We start from the raw sequence: 25,023 nt of genomic DNA, 5'->3' as shown, positions 1-25,023 counted from the left end.
CTTCAATTGGTCAACGTATTGGTTTCTATATTCACTACGTAGTTCTGGAAGAAAGCTGGGAACCAATGCGTGCTATCTTTTGATAAGCCAAATTTGATTGGCTAAAACAGCAAACAGGTTCATGGAAACGGAAGTAAATAAATATGGAGGATAGACGAAAAAACTGAATATTGTAAAATTATACATTGGGAGCCATAAAGAGTTATTGTAAGTATGTTTTCAGCTGACAAGCTAAATGACGCAAACCATTTATATACAATATCAGCGCTAAGGCCATGTTATGGCTGGGGTTCACATGCATGACATGTGAGGGGCCTGATTTCTTTATCGTCTTGACATAGTCATAGTGTTTTGATATTTGAAATATTTCTTGTTGAATTTTTTACTTTAAATTAATCATAATGTATGTTTATCATGTATTTTTACATAATGTAAGATGTTTTATTTCATAAAATATGAGTAATTTATCACAGGTGGCATAGATCTACATGTGAACTTTTTCCAATGAATGAATGATCAAGTGGGACATTTTTCTTCTAAAAGAGCGAGATTTTAGAATTTGCAATAAACAAAGAAGAAAGTTCTGACATCAAACAGCGGGAGATTTTTTTAATTTGTGAAAATACCACTTATTTTATGAAAAATGTTTGAAAATATGACTGTAGAAAGTGGATGTCTCCCGCTAAGAGTTCACATGTATGAGGTGGCCATAATTCGTTACCCTCTAACATTTTACAGTTTTTACAGGGTTCTGATAAATCATAACACTCGCTAGGAGTAATAATATCTGTCATTATGTTCTGGTTCAGATCGGAATATCTGTTCTTTAAGTGGACCCACCCATGGGGGAGTCCCTGAGGGACAGATATTCAGATACGAACCGCAGACATATGACAGATATATTTTCTTGCATATCTTTCCATAAACAATCATATTTTAATTTCTTTACCTTATTAAAACAATTTTGTGTGGAAATTTATGGCATAACACCCGTAACTATTTTCTTACTACAGTATATGAAATTACAACTTCATTCATAACAGCAAAATTATCTGCGACTCATCTGGCACCCCCATTCCAGATGAAATTTCCAGCATGGGTAAAACTTACGGAAACAAAAAATTGTATTCTTGACTGAATACTGGATTTTGTTTTGTAATATATTGCATTTGTATATTTGACTATGAACTTAAATCTATACATTGTGCTTCCTGTCTAAGATAATTTTAAGATCAGTTTTAGTAACCAGTTTTGTATTCAAGATTTTACAGGAATATTAGTCAACATATTAATTAAAGATAATCAATGCCAGGTAGTGACATTAAAATATAGTAAATTTCCATATATTTTAGCTTAAATATCAACCATGGAACAAGATCCAGATGTCTATGCTGAACAGGCCAAAAAACTCGTGGATGATGTTATTGAAACAGCTATAAAAAGACTTGAAACAAATTTATCTATAATGTCAGAGAAGGAAAAGACATTTGAATCTCTGAAATTTAGTGAGATGTCAAGAGAATCAACTTTGATAAGAGAAGATGATTATGTCATTGATAATATAGCCTGGTTATCTATTGGTGATTACTCTGTACAACTTGCAGAGAAGAAGATTGACGAGTTTATACAGGTTAACTTACTTTTTTATTTTTCATGTTGTTTTGGAAATGAATTGTTAGAGAAGAGTAACAATTTGTTTTCTAAATGTCTGCATATTTTATTTAAAAAAGTAAATTTAAACAGTAACAGTCAACAATGAAATAGCCGAATTAAAGCTCAAGACCAGCTGATTTATAAGATAAGCTAAACAATTTACAGGAAGTAAAACTTCCATTCTAGTCGTTAGTAAGTTTCCTTTATGATCCTGGTATTTCATTTTCTTATGATATCTCTTACATATCACATGTATCACTTACAGACATGGAAGTATGACAATAGCTGGTTATATTGTATTGATTATCTGGGTGAAGATGAGCATGAGTTTGACGTGCGACACAGATTCCGTGTACGATGGAGTGTTCCTACTCGTAGAAAACCAATACCAAGGGCAACTGCATGTGTTTACTTTACATTCCAAGTTTCAAAGATCAAACCAAAGGTATTTAAATCTTGAATGCTTTTTTTTTGCCTCTGAGATACATCACGTACATACAAACTCATCAAACTCTGGCAGTGCCATAGAAATATCAAATGATTTGCAAAGAAATTTTTTTTATTAACCAGGTTTAATATCTTCTTTTTTTTCAAGATAGTGTGAAGTGACTGGGCTTTTGTTGTTTTTTTTGTTTTGTTTAATGAACATAATGAACATAAATTGTATAATGTACTAGTGTTGTATATTTATTTATTTTGTTTATTTGTATATTTACATGTATTTCAGTAACTGTACCTTTCTAGATTTTTGTCAAATGAGATCTAACAAAAATGTGCATTTAGATATGAATATTTTCAAGAATGACATGTTTTAATCTGTACATATATTATTCCATGGATTTTTTCAGCATGTCACTAAAATAATTCTTGCACGTGCTGCTAGCTTGAATAGAAATTTATAAATATCTTACATATAATTTGTATTTTTTAACAATACATAAAATTGTTTTACAAATTTTAAACAACCATATAAAGCTTTAAACCCATTTAACTTAGTACAGTGTATTCATATTAATTTTTAAACTTAACCTAACATGTGATACAAGAAGTACCTTGAGGATATTGTTTTTATTCTACATTAATATAAAATTTCATGCATCATTATTATCATTTCAGTCTCATCCAGTTGAAGTATTTTATGTGTTTGAAACAAACAGATTAGTACACAGGTAAGAAAAATAAATTTTGAAATTAGTAAATGATGGACAATCAGTGTTTTATTAAAAGGGCTGGATTTAGTATGCAAACCTTCACAGAAACTACTGTAACACTCTAGCATACATGTAGCTTGTCAGGCTCATTTTTATAAGAGAAAAAAAACTTCAGCTTTTATAGATGTTTAAAGATAATTCTATGAAAACATCAGAATTCATATATTTATGTTTTGTTTATTGTTAATTTTGCAATTTGTTACATCATAATTTCTTTGTGTATTTGACAAAATGATATCAATTTTGTTAAAGTGATGAATTCATTAATCCAAATGATATATTTTTGTTATTTATATTTAATTTTTAAAGACCTGTAATTGCTCATTAGATGATATTTTAGTGGTTATTTTGGCCCATTAAGATACTTAACTTTACACTTTAAATAAATCAGAATTAGAGACGGGTATGTATAATTGTTGAAAGGCTCATGAAAGTGCTACATGTTTATATTGTTTGGAAAAAAATGGCTAGAGTTTTTACAAGTGTGTTGATTTATTGTGTGTGATCCATGTGATATTGATGTGAGTTAACATAGAATAACCATTTGCCCAGCAATTGTTGTGATATTAGACCATAATATTATACAGCAAAGATTTTTTTCAATAGATAAATATTGTTTTTGTTATGAATATAATGTTTCTGTTCAAGAAAATTGGTGCATCTGTTACTTCAAAGTGGACTTAATTCATGCTCACTAAGGAATAATTAAAAAGAATTTTCTAACTTTATCATTATAGAGTTATTCATTAAACCGACTTGACTTTGCCACCAGTTTAGAACTATGTTGGCCTGTAAACCCATGCAGTCTGGTCAGATTCTTCTATGTTGTTGCAGAAACTTTTATTACAAAAACTTCCTTGGTTGTAATGGCTGCCAATTTTAAACATTTTGAAATTGAAATCTATTATACTTAAAATTGAATTTAAACAAGGAAACTTCACCAGATCATTTTAACATTAGGGTAAGGGTTATATGAAATGAACTGTTTCTATTCTGAGATCAAATTTATTTACCCAATCAAATCAATCATAAATGACTGTTGGAGTGTTATAACTTGTGTTTGAGATATGATTAGACTTCTTATGCTAGAATATCCTTTTGATATCAAATATGCTAGTTAACAATTTCTGCAGATTTGACAATGGTGTTAATGTGTTCTTGTGTTCTTATATTTGCTATTTTGGACATTAATGTTTGAGCTTAAACATAACATTGTTGATACTTCTTTATTCTGGGGTCTATGTTTATTATCCAATATTTTGTTTCTTAAATGTTTTTTTCTACCAATTAACACTTTAAATAGGATTGGGGTTTTAAAACTTGGTAATGGTTATTTTAGAGCTTACATTATTTTGGATGTATTTATAATGTATATTATTTTAATTCATGGTTATAGATTTTTTTACCCTTTATCTGCTGGAACCAAAATGGATTTGCCTTTGCAACCAGAATAAAGTCAGACTAACCTGCACATCATTGCAGTCTGACCAGGCTCTATACAGTTCTATCTTCCTTTTTTTTGGTATTAAGATCTACAGTATTTAACTTCAAAATGACTGTTCCAAACTCAAAGCAGGGTTAATCCATTTCAGAAATTCAGCAGGCCTAGGTTAAATATATTATAGAAATGATAATTAATTATGTTGCAGAATCATTGCTGAGAGGCTATATTTTCTGTATTCCAAAATTTGTATGAAATAAATAACTTTATGAAATATTTAACTTTATTCAGTGCAAACCAAGACCTACAGTAAGATGTCACATTTCTATATCAGAAATCAGCTTAGATCTTTGTACTATCTAACTAAAAACAAGCCTTATTTTCAGTGATTGTTTACACAAGAACTATACTTTCTTTTTTTCTGTAGATTTTACTGCTTTTAATATCGAGTTATTTAAGGCTATTACGAAGATTTCTTGTTTAAGGGATGATTCATAGTTATACATGCTGTAATTGATTATAGTTAGTAGATTATAAGTTTTATTGAAACAACTATCCCTCTAGTCTAATAATAGAAATATCAGCATGCTAGTTTAATTACTGATATTTTGCCAAGAATTGTACAAATACAACAATAGCAACATTATAGGACAGCTGTTCCTAAAATGGTGAAAAAAGTGTTTCAAAATATTAGGTTTAACCTCTTGTGTCTTTGGTATAGTACAATGTATATACAATATAATTTTTTTGATAAAGCTATCTCCCTTTTTCTTCTTGATAGCCTTAATAATTGTTTCTATATTTTATCAAATTAATACTTTTTTTCTTAGAAAATAGCTTGTTTAATTTTTTTAGCATAGATGAAAAATAATCAAACTTTAATAAAAACATTATTGTGACAGCAGTGAATCAGTTGTTAAGTTATTGTCTGATATATATTACATGAATAAAACATTTTTGTCAGAAATATCACAATTAACGGTGTAGAATAGGTTATTTTGTTGTCAGATATATCAGTGTATCACAATTAACTATTTGTTTTCTGATATATCATAATAAACAGTGCAGACAGTGTTTGTTGTCTGATATTTCACAATAAACAGTACAGATGGTGTTTGTTGTCTGATATTTCACAATAAATAGTGCAGACAGTGTTTGTTGTCTGATATTTCACAATAAACAGTACAGATGGTGTTTGTTGTCTGATATTTCACAATAAACAGTGCAGATGGTGTTTGTTGTCTGATATTTCACAATAAACAGTGCAGATAATGTTTGTTGTCTGATATTTCACAATAAATAGTACAGATGGTGTTTGTTGTCTGATATTTCACAATAAACAGTGCAGATAATGTTTGTTGTCTGATATTTCACAATAAATAGTACAGATGGTGTTTGTTGTCTGATATTTCACAATAAACAGTGCAGATAATGTTTGTTGTCTGATATTTCACAATAAACAGTGCAGATGGTGTTTGTTGTTTGATATATCATAATGAACAATGTAAATGAGGTCTAAATTACATTGGGGATGATAACACCAAATATAATAATACATGCAGGTCAATGATTTGATGCTGAATTATATAACTTACAATAATTATAAACAATTGAATTATCAACTTTTAGATATAGGAAATTAGTAGCTGTACTGTTTTATGCTTATTTTTTTAACATTTTTGTCATTGCTTTATCTAACATTTTTCTTATATATTAACTTAAGCAACTTACTGTCAAACCTGTGCTATTGACCATGACCTGGAATACAAAATAACTAGATGGCAATGACTAACATACATTCATAAAACCATCTCCAAGTTTACCATTAAGTAACTGACAAGCTTATTTTTATATGCCAATTTAACCACTTGATACATGCAGATGTTCCCTATAAGATGTTCATGCAGTATATGAACTACTGTCTTCGTAGAATTAGTCCAAATTTTTAAACCTTTTTCATATTTCATTATTTCTATGTTGTGAAATATAAAAAACAATTTTTATTGTACATATTAAGGCCGATTTGAATGACTTTTTAATAAAAAAAAATATATGCACTCGTCAAAATGTGTTTACGAAAATATTGTTGACCTCTTACATTGTTGACCTCCTAGGCAATTGATAGCCTTTGTTTAAAACAATTTTAATATGGCACTATATTACTGAATGAATTTAATCTAGTTCTTAATATGTTCTTTGTATTTGATGTTTAAATGTTATTCCCAAAATCGACAAAACATTCACATGAATTTCCCAAAATGAAAAACAATAAGGCTGAATTTCTAGGAAAAAGACAGTCTTCATAAATGTGGAATTTAGAATAGAAGTCTTGACAGTTAGTTCTATAAAAGAAACAAATTATTATATTACCATACAAAATAGATTGGACTAAAATTAGTACAAATAATTGAGTGTCTAAATTTGACATTATGCAAATTTTATGTTACTTAAAGACCAGTCAAGACATTTTTATGGTTACAAGTGGCCCTAGCGGGCAAGTTGTCTCTTTTTAAACAATTTTTGTGAACTAGGGTATTTAAGCTACATTTCTGTATATCATGATAGGACATGGTCTGTATTACAGGTTTGATAGTATTTAGAGTTTAAAAAAAAAGCAAGAATATTTCTTAATTAATTTTGTAGTTAGTGATAATCATTGTGTTTTTCTTTTATTTTAGAATTAGATACATGTAAATTTTATAGAATATTTCATAGTTATAAAGAACATTTAATGTTAATAGGGTCATGATATTTCATTTACATACACAAATAATGAGAGGTTAACTATAGGAATGGTCAAGTCAGAAAGAAATTTGCCTATTGAGGCTATCTGTTAATCCTTATTGTTTTAAATTAGTTAAACACACCAACACTGAACAGGAGTTTTTAAATTTATAAGTAATTAGTTTGTAAAAAAATGCCTTTCTGTCTAGCATAACTGCAATTGTATTTTCTATGTCTGGTAATCCTCATTAAAATGTTGTAAACTTAATGTTTGTAATTGTATGTGAACATTTTCTGGGCAAGATCACCCAATTCTTTTAAAATGTCTGTGACCAAATTGTCAATTGAATCATTTTGTATTATAATTATGTAACTTTTTCAAAGAACCTAGGTGGGAATATATAAAGAAAATATTTATGATTTTGTATAGGAAAATTAAAACCAAAATTACCTCCCTTGTTTAAATAATTTGATTTCTTTCAAGCAGACCCAATGATAACTGAAGGACAATTTAAAACAGTGTTTTATGTATGTTTCAGGCCCGGGCAGTCAAGGTTCCGGGAGAAATGGCTGAAGGATGTCATCGAGAGCAAAGTTCTTATGATGCAAGCAGTAGCCTTCTGAACAAACTTACGTTACTAACCCTGTTAAATACTATTTTAAAGGGAAAAAAGCAAACAAAAAACAGAAAGAAATGTTTTTTACGGAGCGTTTTCACCAACTATAAAAGATTTTTTTCTTTATACAAAGACTTTTATTTATATTTCTTACATGTCAATAATTCTATTTAATATTTCTTATATGTCAAAAATTCTATTTATAGGAAGTTACTGTGATATTATAAATTTTGTATTGATTATTAAAAGATGTGTGTAACTTTAAATTTGTTTTTTATTGTTTTTAAGTGACCTTAAATTATGATTCCAAAAACATAAACTACTGTTAATATTATCAGTATTTTATAAAAAGTTAATGTTGCTGCAACATTTCAAAGTATACAAAGGGTGATAAATCAGTCAAAGGCCATTCCAGAGTTAAGGCCTTGGACAGTGACCACCAGTAATGATCCCGAAGGTAGTGATTGTATTAAAGTTTCAAGGTAATTGCTACAGTAGATTTGAAGATTGATGTTGCATACAAATCTAAATTAACCAGAAATTTTCATAAAGGACCATAATTTTGTTGAAATTCATGCTACAGTTATGGGCCTCAGTGGACAGAGACCTATTATGATGTCAAACGTGAAGGTACATACAAAATTCTTTAGTTGTTAAAGGTAATTATGATGTTGAACAAGAAGTTGCAGTTAAAACTAAGCAAAATGTTACAAAGATTTTGTCGTCCAGGCAAGTGGGATAGCCCAGGCCTGCCATCCTTTAAACAGTGAAGTTAAAAAGGTGAATGCAGCTTTTCATGTCCCTGCATTAATCTTTGTTTTTAGCTCGTCTAATCAATAACAGTAAGATAGAGCTATCCTAGTCGCCTGAGTGTCGGCTTAACGGTTCACTTATGTTTTAAGTTTTTGTAACACCTAAAATATTTTCAAAGTCCATTGACATTGCACACTTGTTCACCATCATGCCCCAAACCTGTAGAAAAGAGAAGGTAACTCTATCAAGCATTTTGACAGAATTTTGCCCCTTTTTTTGACAATGTTTATGTTTATAGTTTGCTTACCACCTCAGATATTTTCATATTTCATTGACATCCGATCTTGCTTTGAAACAAGTTGAAATTTTATACACTAAAAAAAATCTTTTGGAGCATAATAGGATTCTCTCAAAGGCCTTTTATCACTTACATGGATTTGGGAAAAAATTGGCCCATTTGCGAAAATTTTACATTATCAAGGCTCTTTTACTTTCAAGCACTAAGAATAGTCAAGAGTGCTGTCCTTCTGACGGCTCTTGTTTTCTTGCTTCACTTTAGTTTACTTTTTTGCATGTTGCAACATTTAGCTAGGGTCTTGTATTGTGAAGAACAAGACAGGCACATTTTTGTTTAAAATCTATTGCCAGTCATTGGAAATAAAAGAGGCATGTAACTGAATGGTATACAAGTAGTGCATTTTCACAATAGAAACACATTATTATTGTATGTAATGAGGAAAAAATAGAAAACATCTTCAGTCCTTAAATTTTTATTCAATGTAAAAATAGTGTTACATCACAAAAAGAAACGTATCTTTAATATGAAATAAAAGTTATATAATCACAGAAAAGCTTGGTGATAAAATGTACCTATATGAGACTGGAATCTAAATTTACTAGAATGTTGCCTTGTTTCTAGCTTTAGTGGTAGAAGAACCCAAGCAGAACTTAAAATATAATGTTATAGTTATTTGGTTAGATGCTTTTTAAAAGCAACAATTTTTTTTCTGATAATTTTCCAAATCCTTTAGTACAAGGAAGATTATCATTTCTTACAAAAAAATTGCATTGAATTGTAATATGAAAAAATCATACAACTACATGTAGTAAGTTTGGCATGTTAAGTTACCAAACACAATCAAATTCATCTGATTTAATATTGACTCTTCTTTGATTTTTTAAAGTCTATATTCTAACATTTACATTTCGAGACGTTAATATGTTGGAGATATTGTGGATGCCTTAAAGAAGCTGCATTTATTAGCAATGAAACATTAAATTTTAAAGGAAAAAAATCGGGAATGGCGAGATCCTTCGCGAGCAATCATGACAACTAAAAACAAATTTTCTTCAATTTAGATTCCAGTCTGATAAGGTTTATTATATAGGGCTTAAACATTACACAAGCTAATATCTAAACATGCGGTTTTGTTCTATATATTGTAGTCAGATCTACCTTTCCTATCTATATATATATTTCGTCAACAGAATTTACACAAACAATATTTATAATACTGAAACAATTCTACAAATACCTTTTGATGAAATATTGAAAATATCTATATAAAACCTGCGATGATATAAATGAAAATAACAGCAACTGTGTAATACTCTAAAATGCATAAACTGAAGTCTCAGTGTTTCATATAATATAAATACAATTTTATAGTGCGCAGGAATATTATAATACTTAATGCACTAGATATATAGTTCAGTTTTTGTTACAGCATAAGTGACATAGATATCAAACAGATATTGCCATGTTATAATTATGTACATGGTACATATTGTATATGATCAACATTTCATAAGTTTCACAAATACATTTTGATAGTTCTACTTTAATTCTACTGAACTTAGAAATTTTCGTAACTGCAAAAAACTGACCTTCTATATTTGAATATCATTATAAATACATCAGATTTGTCATGTCTTGACCAATAGAAAAACTCGAAAAATGTATATTGACAAGACTTTTAGATAAAGACATTTTCTGTGTAATATAATTAATGCATTACTTTCTATTTGCTGACTGTATATTATGCATATTAAATAAAGAAACTGGTCAGATTTTTTCAGGTTGTAACAATAATACTGGAAATTGTTCATTATAACCTAGGTAAAATATCTTTGGTAAAGTAAAAAAATAAATATAGAAATGTATTAAATTTTTGCTTTAAGCAAATATAACAAATTGATCTCAAATAATATAACAGATCTTTCTCAAATACAGTAACAGATCGATGTAAAATAACAGTAATAAAATAATGGTGTTGTAATGAAGTTTAAAAAATCATCTTTTTGACAATCGTCTTTTTGACTGCATGTGTTCTTTAAATAGCACATTTTTTCTAGTGTTTTTATTCTTGTTTTTTTTTGTTGTTGTAAAAGTAAAAGCTCTAACTGAATAAAAATATATTTGTTCTTTTGGCTGAAAGAAATAATAGTAAAATTATAAAATATCTAACTACTTTGACATTCTATTGAGCAACAAAAGTGTACATACAGATACATAAAAAAAAAAAAAAAAAAATTCTGAGGGTAACTTATTTTTAAAGCACGCAAGACTAAACTTTTAGATAACTAAAATATAAGATTGTAAAAATAAGACAAAAATCATCTATCAAAATCAGATATTTATACATGTATTTGTTCTTTTGTTTAATGTAATGAATAGTTTCTTTCATTTCACACTGCACAGAATGTAAGAGTTATATAATAACTACAATCTCATGATTATAGTATTATGTGAAATGTCATAGCTTAAATATTATTTCATTCTGTCATTATTTAACATTACTTGGATACTGTTAACTTCAGTCATTAAAGAATGATCACAAGAAAAAATGATATTATTTCATGGAAATCTATCTTTTGCAGCTCCATATGCAAATTTCCATGTTTACATTGAAGAAAAAATCTCATAACAAATATGTATGAAGTGTAAGAAATTGGTTCTTAACTGACATAGCAGAACTGCTGTGCAAATATTTCCGGCTTTAAATGGATAGAAAATATTCTTCTTAATAATTTGAAAAAATTAAGCCGTAAAAACATATAATTTAAATGATATCATGTGGTCTGTAATTCATCTAAATCTTGTAACAGACCAAATAAAGTAGGAAAACTGTGCCGCTGTTGTGTGAGTAACTTGAGGTTTTAGTTGAAATCATTCTATCACAATGTATACAGTCACAGATCTTTTTTATAAATAATGCATATAATACCAGTACATGTATAAAATATTGTTGTACATAATAATGATTATGAAATAAAAAAGGATCACACAAAGATACAGCAACAATACAGTTATTGATTATATACATAATCTATATATATATTTTACATTAAAAGTTCTAAAGGCTCGGACATAATAAATAGAGACAAAGAAAAATGAAGATTCTCTTGTGTTCAACAAGGCACACTCACTGCAATTTTGTCTTGTTGACGATTGTGAAATTTTCTTTGTTCATAGTAACTGGTGTATAAATATAACAGAAATATTATAAGGCAACCTTCATATAAGATTTAAACACAGTCCTTTTGTATCTAAGTGGTCTTAACATGATGTTATGAAAATTTATCCAAGTAATTATTCATAATAACTAATTTAACACAGGTATAATGGTTTATACACTATGCTTATTGATTTAGGCTGTCAATTAATTGTCTTGTTATATTATGTCCCAGCCTTAGATTTCTAGGAGACACAGACATTTTTATAACAATAATAAAAGCTGTGTCATACTAGGATGATCACTGTATCAACAAATTTATAAGCAAATAAAACCAGATCTTTTTTTAAAAAATAGTTATCTTTTCATAATTAAACTGATATAAAAATAGTCCAGATAAAATTAATAGCTGCAATGAAATATAATTGACATCAACATAACCCCAAGAATAAAATATTTTATATCATATTTTGTTTTCATATTATAATATTGCTTACAGCAGAATGATGAAAAAGGAACATTCATCAAAATTCATTCAAACAGAAAAACTCTAAAGGCAGTGAAACTCAATTTGAATTCCTTAAAAAAAACCTTAAAAAGTGCAAAATTACAAACATAGAGATTTTTACTCTTTTTTTCAGTGTTTTATATAAATTATAATCATTTATTTATGTCAGCACAAAATGGCCTTGCTGTATGACCACCTCTGTTCAACAGTCAAGTGATGATCATTTTTCAAATGAGGTAAGAAATTATTTCAACGAGCAAATTGCCACAAGCAGACGGCACAGAAACATTGATAGACTGGTTCACAAATATTTATTTTCATGCTTTTTCTTGAGTTTGACTGGCTTCATTCTCCTCTTCTTTCTGGTCATCAGAATTACGCTCTACATTTTCTTTTTCACTTTCTTTTTCTACTTGTTTTGGTGTTGCACTGTCGGGTTTCTGATAAAAGAAAGTATTATCCATATTAGTTATAAAACATTCAGAACATTGAATGAGTGGCTAAAATCGTCACCACCTGTAATTATATACAGTGAGTTGTTGGCAAACCTGTGGTCATTATGCTAGTCTGACCAACCTCTTATATTCCTGGGCATCTTGAACTCGAAATCTCTTTACCTTTTATAATCTAACTAACTTTAAAATTCATAGACTTGTCCATCTCCATCTTCTAATCTGGTCATGACTATTCGTCATTTTTAGTAAAAATTTCAAAATAATTATGTACTAACTGAATAACAAAAGTTGTGTAGACCATGATTGCATTGGTTACATAGATTCTAAGACTCAGTCGCAGTAAACAGGTTTTATCAGGTTAAAGTCTTTTAAAATTCCAAATTGAAAGAAGTTAAGACAAGTCCAATACATAAGTTCAGTACATGTATATAAAATATGAAATTAAATCTCATAATGTATGAGATAAACATATCCCATGATTAAAATATTTTTCCTGGAAAATAATAGACATTATTCCCTGAAAGTTATCAATGTTTCCTCGGAACAAGAATAATTTAAATTATCAATGAACATCAGAGATTAAGTAGCTAAATATTACATTCAACCATAATGTCTTAATTTCTTTTTTTTTAAAAATTTATCAATCTAATACTCGGATCAGTCTAAATTAATTAACAACCTATCATTAACATACTTTCAAGAAGATATTTCTTCTTCTCTCGAATCAATATTAAGTCATGCTTTTAAAGTGCAACTATTTAAGATGATTTGAACATATTGCCCTGAGGTTATCAAAACTTTTATATTCTGTATGTGCTTAGGAGGAAAAAACCCTCTAAACATTTTTGACATCTCTGATGATCATTACTAATGAGAGAGAAAATAAGTATTCTTCTTGCTATTTCTAAGAATTTGACATATATATATTATAACAGGATTTCAGTACCATATACGGTAATAATTATAAACTACTAAAATGCCCATCACATTCCACTGTGTTGTCAATCTACACATAGACAGCATGGATGCAGGACGGTGTGATAGACAGAAAAGGGAAATAATATATTATGTGTAGATTTCCAGTCAACAATTTATGGGCATGGCTTAAAGTTAAATGCTTGCTTTTTAAGTGTTATAAAGTAAATTTTTGTTATGGTAAAACAAAGTGAACTTTTATGAAATAACATTTATTAAATACAATTAATGATTGTTGTTTTTAGTAAAATGAGCAATGACCTTGATGGTTTAGTAATGTGTTGTGTATCCTCGTGAATGTGAATTAAGTCATTATATTATTTTTAAACCTGTGCTTGCACCAAGTGATTCCTAGACATTGCCATCCGGTGTGTATATAGTCCAGCTAGCCTTAGACTCTTTACTGTTGGTAGCTCAATTTTTCAATTTTAATATTAAAATCCCTTAAATTTGAAGAAGTGTATCAAATTCAAAAGCAACTGTGAGTTTCTTCTTTAATGTCAGCAAAATTGACAGCAATATTTATTGAGTAACTTCATGTTTTTATCAAATGACTAACAAACTGCCTTGCCTTTTTAAGCAGACCCTTCAAATGGTGAAAAAACTTCACTTTTTTCACTACATTATACTGACCATGCTGTGAAGAAAGATTGAATATTTGAAAACTTGTGCACACATTGTACCTTACATGCAAAATACCCAAACAACACATATACCCCTACACATATACCAGAATGTATATGTAGTGTGAGGATAATTAGTATAAAAAAAATGTGCTCGTTTAACATTCATCTAAGTTATTTCCTTTTTAATTTTGGGTTCTGAAAATCCTTCACCTTTCACAGAATTGCATGTCACCAGGAATAAGTCAGGGTGCTGTTGTCTTAATTCACTAATTCAATAAAAGATCATGATAAATAAAACTCAAGCCTTCATGAAAAAACATCTCTTATTTGCTATTAGCTATAATTCTGCAGATAAAAAGATACATATGAGCCGAGCCACGACTAAACCAACATAGTGCGTTTGCGACCAGCATGGATCCAGACCAGCCTGCACATCCGCGAAGTCTGATCAGGATCCATGCTGTTCGCTATCAGTTTCTCTTCTTGTTATATGGTTTGTAAGCGAACAGCATGGATCCTGATCAGACTGCGCGGATGCGCAGGCTGGTCTGGATCCATGCTGGTCGCAAACCCATTATGTTGGTTTTGTCATGGCGCGGCTCATATGTATTATACAAAATACAACTTTTAACACAAAAAAGAAACATCTTTTTCACATAAAATATGGTGAAGAATTTTTTAAAAAAAGAGCTTTTCGAAAAAATAAAAACAAACAAAAAATTTTCCCCTAACATATAGCTTACATTACTTATTAGTTACACTGTGAAACAATTTATACTGTATATTTAAAAATAATGCAGTTCTGATAAAACCTTTCTTTTAGTTTATCATCAACCTAATTGCAAAGAAGATAATGTGCATATTGCATCAACCTGACTATTATGTGTGTGGACCCATATACCAAAATTCCAGGGATGCTTATCATTAATTCAACAACTTGGTGCATGGTCAAACCTTGTATTATAATGTGATATTAAATAATGTATAATTTAGGCTTCTTCTTCTTCCTCTTCTTCATGTACACTTTCACTTTTCTCTTTTATCACAGATTTCTCACTCTTTGATTTCTTTGAGCTGCCTGATTTCTTTAAATAATAAATCAACTTAATTTATTATCAATTAATTTTCATTGTTTTCAAAATGACCATTTTTTGTATATTTGAATATATTATGAATGTCAGTTTATCAATTTAAATGTCTATATAAATCAATAAATGTTATCTATTCTTTGATATTGAGAATGACATGTTTTTCATCCCCTGGGTAAAATAGACCTCTGCCTGTATATTGGTACATGTAGTCTGATCAAAAAACACAATTTTAGCCTCTGGAATACAGAAACCTGAATTGTCAGGATATTTCCAAGTTATGGTCCAGAGCATTTTGGGCTTTATAATAGAGTTAAATTACTGTACAAGGCAGGGCAATAAAAAAACATTTTAGCACTGAAAAGCACTGGTATTTTACAGAATTTAGAATCAATTTTGACTTTTCCAGTAAATTGAGATACAGGATTTATTGTTTTACTTAACCAGTAAAGTTAATTTTAAGTCAGAATTAAACACTTCTTGTTTAATATGCAAATGGTTTACAGATAGCTAGTGTAAAACTTTCTTTTGAAATAAATTATGTTTTTCCAGTGTGACCATATTTATTTGATATTTTAGTTTGTTATATTATTGTTAAATGATAATAAAATGTCAAAATATTATGTTGTTGAAAAAAAAACTTCACTTATTTTACCAATCAGATTTTGTTTGATTAAGGTACCTGTGAGCGAGTGAGTCCACTGTCATACAGAGTTTCTCCCCTTGTTAGTCCAGGAAGTTGCTAAAATAACAGCAGTTTTGTACAGTCATATTTGAAATAATGTTTTTATCAATTAATTTGCACAGTGATAATAAAATAATTTAAGTCTATAAAATGTATTCAATTATGCTTTTGTATTTTATATGAACATGAATAAAGCAATAATTTAATACTGTGGCACAAATATAGTTTGAACGATTTTTTTTTAAACTAAACATATCAAAATGTTTTTGGTATACCCATATACCAATTTAACAAAAACATCTGTATAATATGTTATTTTTAGTATGTATAACATTTTATTTGAATTATTTTTGACATTTTCATATTTTTTTGTTGAACTGGTCTTAAAAATATAATTCATGCATAAATTTATACTGGTTTTCTTTAATGCAAAGTGCAAGGTTATGAATTTACAGTGTAAAAAATAAGTGTTCATTTATTCTTACAGCAAATTCCTGTAAGTTGTAGGAAAAAAATCAAATACCTCACAATTACCCAGATTATACTGCACAGTAAAAAAGGTAGAAGTTCATTATTCAGAGATTTTGAAAAAGCCCAAGATATGCAGCAATACACCCTGAGTGAAAAATGCACAACACCAAAATGAAAGATGTATTTAGTGCTTTTATAATTGTTCCAATTTTTTAAGATATAGATATTGCAGACAGTGTCAAAATATTATAGAATTTTGAATAAAAAATATTTAATAAATGAACAGTGTACATACAGACTGTTACTTATTATTTCTATGTACATCAATGTATTTTAATTAACCTTTATTAGTCACTAAAAACATTTTAATAGACTTATCTACCATGATAAGGGATATAATAGAAACTGTGCATGATAAAAATTAAAATAGAAACCAATTTATTCCATGAAATTTAAATGTAAAACAGATCATAATTTATGTGACAAAAAAACAAACTTTTTGACCAGAAATAATTATGCAGAAAATATTATATAACCGAAGTGTTTTTTATGGAATGAGATGATTGTAATATGGATCCCAGTTTTAATAGTTTAATGACATAACTGAAATAATTGCTGTAGTATAATGACAGGATTGTAATGTGAATTATTGACAATCCTAACAAGACCCACATTTTTCACTATTGAACATAGAAGAACCAAAAGTTTGTGTTATTATGCTATAAAATCACTGTTGACATTCTATATTTAGACATGTGACGTAATCATTATATACATGTATTATACCCATTAAAAATGTGAAAATAAGTACTGAAACAAATCAGGCGCAAATTAGCTGAATATCAGATACGGAAGCATTTATTTGTTGATGTTGTGTTAGAATTGAAATAATATATCCAAATCGGTGATTTTATCGCTTGATATAATCACTGTTTGTCGTTCCAAAACTCAGGAATGTCAATCTGAGAATTATGTTTTTTATGACTTTATGAAAAATATTGTGAATCATGACTATTTCATAATGATATATGTAGTTAGTTTCATGATTGACAAGTGCAAGATGTGTACAATGAATTCTTGTGTAATTTGATAAAAAAAACAACATTACTTTTATCACAACATAAATATCATATTAATTTTAAAGAATTAGCGGTGCAACATTGACAGACTGATGTGACGTGCTGTGGACTTTTTGTGACTTTTATAATACCTTTCCATATGGTGAATTTTCAACCGACATTGTCCTCTGTCGATCACCTTGTGTGAAGGTCTTTGATCGATTCAAAGATGTCCGACTCACATTGGTGTTCTATATGATTGCATAGCAAAAGAATTATCATTTCTGTTTGGCATTAATAGCACCATTTTGTAAGTATTACCTAAGTATAGCTGATCATATCAGCTGATACATAAGCAAATTAGCCCCTTTTCTTTCAGGAAACTTCTATTACTTTTTTAAACATTGAGGAAGCTAAATAATATTCAACCCTTCCTTTAAACTTGACTACGTTCTGCTGTTTATAAATTTCATCCATTCTCTGTTCAAAGTCGTACTTCAAAAGGTAGAGCTACCATTCTACCATCAGTTGGCTAGATATCTTACTTGAAAATTTACAATCAATTCATCAGAATGATGACTAATTTTTCCAATTTGGCTACTGCCATTTACAAACATTTGACTTTTCAATTCATGTTTATAGAATCATAATTTAAAACTCACTTGTTTTTCATCTATCCACCAGTCCTTGGGGAAGTGGGAGATACTGTCCATGAAAGCTTGATTCTCCTCCCATTCTTGTTGCCACTTGGTGGCGCTGTACTCTGGTTTTCTCATCATGATACGCTTCAATATTGCCTGGTTCTCTTTAGTTACCCTTAGTAACTCTCGTTGACGTTTCTCTCTATTCAAACTGTTTAAATGATATGGCAAATAGTCTTAGTTAATACCAGTTTATACAAAAAGAAAGGTAAATTAAGATAATATTGCATTGGTTTGTTATATATTTTAATCACCAGGGTTTGAACCCTACTCAGATCATGATCTAACACAAACACTGGTTTAAGTTTTATAAGCAGACTAATAAATAGTGATGATGAATATTAAGGTTGCAAAAACAATTAGGATAGAGTCTGGTCAAATTATATGTATTCATACAGAATTACTTGTTCTGAACTGATTTTAAACTGCATTGTGATAATGGGCATATTAATATCAATTACCCTTTTAGAAAAAAATCTCACCTCTTATATTCGTAATTATTTCTATTATCTACACGTCCCCTAGTTCTCATGATGTAAGACATTTTCTCCAGCAGGATACGGTTGTCACGCTCTATGGTGGCCAATCTTTCCTCCTCAAGCTGAAAAATATAAATGCAACATAATGAATATATATATACAGTCATGTTTATATATTCAAAATGTAATGGATAAAATAGCGGAAAAAAAAGAATGAAGCGATGCCACTTCCAATTTACATTGTAATAATTTATCAGGAATTTTTTTAACCATTTTAAGAATGGGGAAAAAATCTACTGGTTTCACCCATAAGAGGGTCCTGATACAAACTCTGTGCGCTTAAGTTACTTAAAGTAGCTAATCCTGTAAGGGGAGATCACTATGTGGGAAATTGGGTCCTGATATTCAAGATAATGACATAAATAACGTCCCTTGGTAAAGGTGTTAAATAAAACATATTTTATAATTATACAAGCATTAAGAGAAAACAGAAAATGATAAACATCTTTCTGGGAGAATCACTGATATACATGGTGCTGTCATAGTGATGATGATATTTAGTACAAAAGCATGTAAAAATTAAATGAAATTTTAATAATGACAATAAAAATGACTTTATATTATCTTTATTTGTTTCCAATCATTCTCTCGATTTAATTCATTTAAATTCCTTATGTGTTTTATCAATCAATTTACATAACAAAAAACTGTTTCAAATTATACAGTCTGAAAGTTACTGCATGAAATTAACATGCATTTTCAAATGCATGTTTAAATTACATTAGACCTTTTTACCATATCTGTCCAAGCTGCACTGATTTCAGAAAAGCCTGAAACACTCCATTATCAAAATGTTAAAATTATATAACCAACAGATGTTCAAGCTGACATTTCTTTATTGTGTGCAAGTAGTTTTAAAAGAGGGTTCATAATGGAATGAAAAGTTTCAATTTAAAATAAAACATGGAATGTAATTCTTAATTGCCGTATATAATTAATATTCACTTTGAAAATCAAAGTTACTTAATTTTTTTTTATCAAACATTATGATGAAAAAGTCTTAAATAGAATATTTAGCTCAGTTTGGTTTATAACTATTTTCTTACAATAAAAGCATTAAACATGCAGAGAAAAAACAAAAACAGTTTGTTTTTTTGTTTTGTTTTTTTTATCAGCAAAAAATGTTCAACTACAAATTTAAAATAAAATTCAAGTCTCAGATGGTTTATAAATTAAAATAAGAGCCTTTAGGTATGTAATGTTATAAATTGTGTTCAATTTAAGAAGTGTTTTTTTTTTAAAGAAATTAGATATATCATAAGGCATGATTTTACACAAACTGTCATCTTTTATTTAACAGCGATCAATACAGAACCATCAATATCACATCACAATCAAACATACACTTGAGATTCCCAAAATGGTTTAGCAAAATAAAATCTTTAAATGTCAATAATTGAAAGGTTTAATGGGAATGTGTAGGTAAAATTCTCTATTTGAATGGTATGCAAATAAAACACCTCCTAGTGGGTTTAACATGTTTTACACTAATGTACGATTAAACTGTGGAGTGTTTGTTAATTTTCAATTTGAAATGTCAGTAAAATTTTGTTTGCAGTTTTACAGCTTTATTTATAAATCATTTATTGGAAGAAAATAGAGGATATTCAAGTTTTTTCTATATAAACACAGGATTTATTTTTATCGAGTGGTATGAAAATATCTATTTCGTGAGTGGCAGTAGTCATTAGTGAAATTTGATAATTTTCATATCACAAGATGAAAAAACTTGAATGTTCTGTTTAATACATACTTCTTATATTTTTTGACCTTACAATTCTAAAAAATTCTCCTTAAGTTTTGACTTTTGTGTATTTGCGGAGTTAAGAAAAAATATTCCTGCCTTCTCTTTTAATTTTGTATTTTGGCTGAATTAAGAAAAAAGTAGTCCAACAAGACACCAGTGAAAATACAGAAAATATGTTTCACTGCAGTGAAAAATAAATTTTTACAGTAAAAATTTGGAAAATATGCATTTTTTTATCAATATATTTCTCAATATTTTATTTATAAGTATATATCAGAAACATTATTATTGCTTATATATTTTGTTCTAAGTTCTCCGGTTGCAATGATTTTATGCTATTCATAAACATCTTAAAGACATTTTAGCAGATAACTGAGAATTTTTTTAATGTACATCCTTTAAATTTTAACAATTTTCACACATTTCTTTATTGAAAATAAAACTGATAGCAGTTGATGAGATGTTACTCTATGGTATCTGTAGCAAATAATCAATTTGGCACTTAAATAAGTTACAACAGTTTTAATAAGTTTATCACGGTTTTCATGCTCTGTAATAAACTTGATCTGCCGCGAGAGGTTCAGTCATCTCCTCAATAATCCAACAATCAATATACCGTAATAAGTCTGATGTTCATTTTTATTGATTTAACTACAACCTTTATTGGAAATTAGGAATGAAAGCAGAAATGTGTTAAAGCCATAAATTTTCCATCATGAACAGTTTGTAATCTATAGCACATTTATTGGAAGATAAAGTCTCTGAAGAAATTATATTACATATTGTAAAGTGGTTCACTATACAAAATGTACATTTAAATGGGGTTAATGGAACCTTTTTTGATATTTCAGTTACAAAGATAATGTTTTTTTGTACTGTAGTAAAAATGAAAAGTGCTGAATCAGCAAGAACAATTCAAATTAAACAAAAACAATGCAGAGTGCAAACTACAAATCTGATATTTCTACATTGAAATTTTGACATTCATTATAAAAGTTCATAAGTTTGAGGAACAATTTAGTTGCAATTTAATTATTTCAATTTATTTTTCAAAACTTGTTCTTGTTTTATTATATTATAATAATCTTGTTTTTGTTTTTAAGGAGATCTCTGAATGTAATCCATTCTTCATAAATATATACAGGCAATATAGAATAATGCTGAAGTATTAAACTCTATACAACACCAAATATCTTAAAAAAGACTTGTCCATCTTTTATATAATTATGGCAAAAACCATTTATCATTTATAGGGAATATTTCAAAAATTCAATTTTTTTAAATGATTGTTATTCCTGAATTTAAGACTGGTATTTATTGTAAGACATTAATAATTGCAATTTTCAATTTTACTAAAAGAATAAATCTTATTTATCAAAGTTTTTTTGACAGTTATGCACATGATATAAATTAGCAAATAATTGCTATAGAAATTAGGGTTTAAAATTTATAATAAAGATTTGATTAAGTGTTAAGGTTGATTAATTTGAACATGTCTGAACAGCTGACCATTATTGCATTTATGAAATGCCAGAATGTATATATTTAATTGTATATATCAAAACGTGATATTAAATATTCATTGTGCCCTGTTGAAATAAAAAAACTAGTATAATAAGAAATAATAACAAACTCCATAATTTCAATTTTGGAAGCGCTTTGAATGCCTGAACATTATGCTTATGATTTTTTTCTCTCCATATATAAATAAAGATGTGCCAAAAGCTAGATTAAATAACCCAGGTTACAATATAGTTACCGTAACCTGCAAAATTATCATTCAAGAAATTTCCATATTGTAAAGACAGGAAAATAATATGTGCAAATAAATGTCCACCTTTATTCTTTTGTTAATTCAATGTACATGTACCTATATGGGTTAAATAATATTGTACATAGGCAAAGGCAAAGAAAGAAAGCAGAAGATTAAAGAGTTGACCTATTATATTTTTGACATTCTATTCTTTTATAATGACATTGATTGTATTGACACATAATGCAGTAAAAGCAAAAGGAAATTGTAATTGAATAGAATTTTATGAGACTCAAGCTAGGCTCATTTCCGTTAAAATGTGGATAGAAGAAACTTGAAACACCAATCAATGGAATATAATTATGTAAATTCCATAAATCAATATAAGATTCCCGAGAATTTCAAAGCAATTAATGGAATATGACAGGGTTAATCAATAATTTAATTAATCAATACATAATCTATGAAGATAATAACACTTAGTCTGTTGGGGGCAATAGATTTGATCTATCGGACCAGTGCTGACTCCATGGCAACTTCATTTAACTCAATAATAATATAAATTGATTATGATATTTTTGTAAATTATATTATTCCGAGAAGATATAACCATTAAAGCTTCTATCCTACACATTGTAGTTTGGGCGTTTTTGAAATAAAATGTCATCAAAAGATATAATTTCACCACAGACTCCTACATTTATATGGAACAAGATGATTAGTTACATGTTTTGTCAGATGAAAAAAAAACATCTCAGTAAAGTTATTGCAATGTTTATCATGCTGAAAGCTTAAACCGTTGCAACATTTATTTTGTAAATATTGACTAAAATGATAAACACACCTGTTAATTGTTTGCACGTAGATTTATTGGTTGAGGGTAGAACAGTTGTGGGCCTGTTAAGTTTTTTTATCCTGCAATCAATTGCTGCACAAAATATCATTGAAGAACATGCTTTTTTTGCATTCAAGTGACATTAAATACATGTCAAGTTTCACAGTTTAGCAGTGAGAATCACTCTGTTTCTAGTCTAATAATGGCCTTTGATGCACACTGATTCAGTTATATATCTCATGTATTTCAATGAAAATATTAAATGCACAAAATAACCCTTATGGGTAAAATATGAGTGGTGACACATATGGGGTCCATACTAGATAGTGAAAGTTGCTTTCTGTGCCTGACTGGGCAAATAGACCCTAGTTCTTTAAGCTTAAAACTCATTCATTAGTATCTTATATATACCTGTAATTTTTTTAGTTTCAAATGAAGATGCATATATGTTGCTGGTGCTTTTGTGTCTACCATAGGCTGGGCTTCCTTCACCTGTTAATTACAAAATAAAGCAATATAATGACATTTTGTGCAATCTTTACATACTGTACTGTCAATGACAGAGAGATTTGCTCATCATTCCAAAGAGTAAACAATAACAATTCAAATGAACAATTTGTTTAAACTTATCTATATATATTCATCATCCAATATATCGTGCTTCATCATCGTATTTCTCCACTAAGTTATAATATCATTAAAGCAAATACCATTATGGTTAAATTGAAGAGCATCTGAGAATAAATCATTCTTAGCTTGACACAAATTTAGCCCCATTACAATAAAGCGATGTGACATTTTATAAATTTCAATACATGCATGAATACCTGCCAAGTTGAGATATAGTACATGCTGGTATCGCCCAGACTTAACCATACATCATTTAAATAATAAGCAGTGATATATTTGAATTAACAAAAAAGATGGATATCCATGTATACCATGCTAATTATTAAACTGAATCAAAGCCAAAACAAAACATGTTGTTTTTTTTTGTCAATAAACTTTGAATACCATTTTAACTTGTACACATACATAAAAAACATGATTATGTATATTTTGTCTACTGAAAATGAAAAATAAAGACAAATTAAAGTTTTAATGTGTTATTCTTGTGTACATGTGTATTTATAATTATTTAAAACTAATAAAATGTCTGTGTGTATTTAATTACTGGTTTAAACACATCCTTGATAACACAGTGTAATCAAAAACCTATAAGTATTTATTAATACTAACAGCAAATATTTGAACTGGTAAACAGTAGCAATACAGTAGGTGGGGTAACAAAACTTACCAGTCTTCGGTGCTCTTTGTAGTACGTTTGATCCCATTTCATTTGTAAAAGTTTATTACTGGATGGTAAAATACTCTGGTAAGAGCGGAACATCCTAGTATTCCCCGTGCTATGCATCTTTTCTGATATTAAATTCACTCACAACTGTCCTTTTTCAGTCTATCACTGTAAACCTAGACACCTGTGTATATTATTGTACAGGTAACTGAACCACGTGATCAAGCGCGACGGATCTCCATAACGACGTTCCGAAACTATACGGAAACAGTCGATTTATCCCGTTCAACTCCGGTAATTCCCCGATAGACACATGATAAGTCCATGAGTTGAGATAACTGTAATTTTCTATTCTAATGAATGGTATTCGAGTTGCCTCCCTTAATTTATCTTGTAACAAATTTTTGTGTATGCTAAGAATATAAGTTGTCATG

At 28.8% G+C, this 25,023-nt stretch overlaps 2 protein-coding genes across 6 annotated transcripts; one reads left to right on the top strand and one right to left on the bottom strand.

Moving 5' to 3' along the window:
- The first annotated feature begins 64 nt into the window (after positions 1 to 64).
- Positions 65 to 7,912, top strand: LOC132753626 (A-kinase anchor protein 14-like). 3 transcript variants are annotated; one of them, XM_060744121.1, is made up of 6 exons: positions 65 to 207; positions 1,353 to 1,630; positions 1,919 to 2,098; positions 2,770 to 2,822; positions 4,597 to 4,614; positions 7,569 to 7,912. In XM_060744121.1, exons 2-6 carry the CDS (start codon positions 1,367 to 1,369, stop codon positions 7,651 to 7,653), a joined length of 600 nt encoding a protein of 199 aa, XP_060600104.1. In that variant the 5' UTR covers positions 65 to 207; positions 1,353 to 1,366; the 3' UTR covers positions 7,654 to 7,912. The 3 variants fall into 3 exon arrangements, with proteins under 3 accessions (XP_060600104.1, XP_060600105.1, XP_060600106.1); XM_060744122.1 differs by lacking the exon at positions 4,597 to 4,614 and adding an exon at positions 3,256 to 3,267; XM_060744123.1 differs by lacking the exon at positions 4,597 to 4,614 and having other exon boundaries at positions 67 to 207.
- A 3,264-nt stretch (positions 7,913 to 11,176) lies between these two features.
- On the bottom strand, positions 11,177 to 24,821 carry LOC132753624 (sperm axonemal maintenance protein CFAP97D1-like). 3 transcript variants are annotated; one of them, XM_060744116.1, is made up of 7 exons: positions 24,593 to 24,821; positions 23,707 to 23,787; positions 18,904 to 19,022; positions 18,383 to 18,572; positions 17,873 to 17,971; positions 16,189 to 16,248; positions 15,359 to 15,503 (listed from the first exon to the last, which is right to left on the bottom strand). In XM_060744116.1, exons 1-7 carry the CDS (start codon positions 24,707 to 24,709, stop codon positions 15,408 to 15,410), a joined length of 762 nt encoding a protein of 253 aa, XP_060600099.1. In that variant the 5' UTR covers positions 24,710 to 24,821; the 3' UTR covers positions 15,359 to 15,407. The 3 variants fall into 3 exon arrangements, with proteins under 3 accessions (XP_060600100.1, XP_060600101.1, XP_060600099.1); XM_060744117.1 differs by lacking the exons at positions 15,359 to 15,503; positions 16,189 to 16,248 and adding an exon at positions 11,177 to 12,802 and having other exon boundaries at positions 24,593 to 24,820; XM_060744118.1 differs by lacking the exons at positions 15,359 to 15,503; positions 16,189 to 16,248; positions 17,873 to 17,971 and adding an exon at positions 11,179 to 12,802 and having other exon boundaries at positions 24,593 to 24,816.
- Between the last annotated feature and the right edge of the window lie 202 nt (positions 24,822 to 25,023).

This window comes from Ruditapes philippinarum, unplaced genomic scaffold, assembly GCF_026571515.1.
Source record: "Ruditapes philippinarum isolate M1 unplaced genomic scaffold, ASM2657151v2 ctg1336_1_1_1_1, whole genome shotgun sequence".
NCBI lineage: Eukaryota > Metazoa > Mollusca > Bivalvia > Venerida > Veneridae > Ruditapes > Ruditapes philippinarum.
The sequence above is the reverse complement of the archived record's forward strand: the minus strand, read 5'-3'. Positions and strand labels throughout refer to the sequence as shown.

What these genes read in the sequence shown, in the direction of transcription:
- LOC132753626 (XM_060744121.1), top strand. Translation starts at nt 1,367, where the DNA reads ATGGAACAAGATCCAGATGTCTATGCTGAACAGGCCAAAAAACTCGTG. An exon ending in AGATTGACGAGTTTATACAG is followed by an intron (nt 1,631 to 1,918) that starts GTTAACTTACTT and finishes TATCACTTACAG; the next exon opens with ACATGGAAGTATGACAATAG. An exon ending in TTTCAAAGATCAAACCAAAG is followed by an intron (nt 2,099 to 2,769) that starts GTATTTAAATCT and finishes TTATCATTTCAG; the next exon opens with TCTCATCCAGTTGAAGTATT.
- LOC132753624 (XM_060744116.1), bottom strand. Translation starts at nt 24,709, where the DNA reads ATGCATAGCACGGGGAATACTAGGATGTTCCGCTCTTACCAGAGTATT. An exon ending in GGTGGATAGATGAAAAACAA is followed by an intron (nt 17,972 to 18,382) that starts GTGAGTTTTAAA and finishes GCAATCATATAG; the next exon opens with AACACCAATGTGAGTCGGAC. An exon ending in AAAATTCACCATATGGAAAG is followed by an intron (nt 16,249 to 17,872) that starts GTATTATAAAAG and finishes CTGTTATTTTAG; the next exon opens with CAACTTCCTGGACTAACAAG.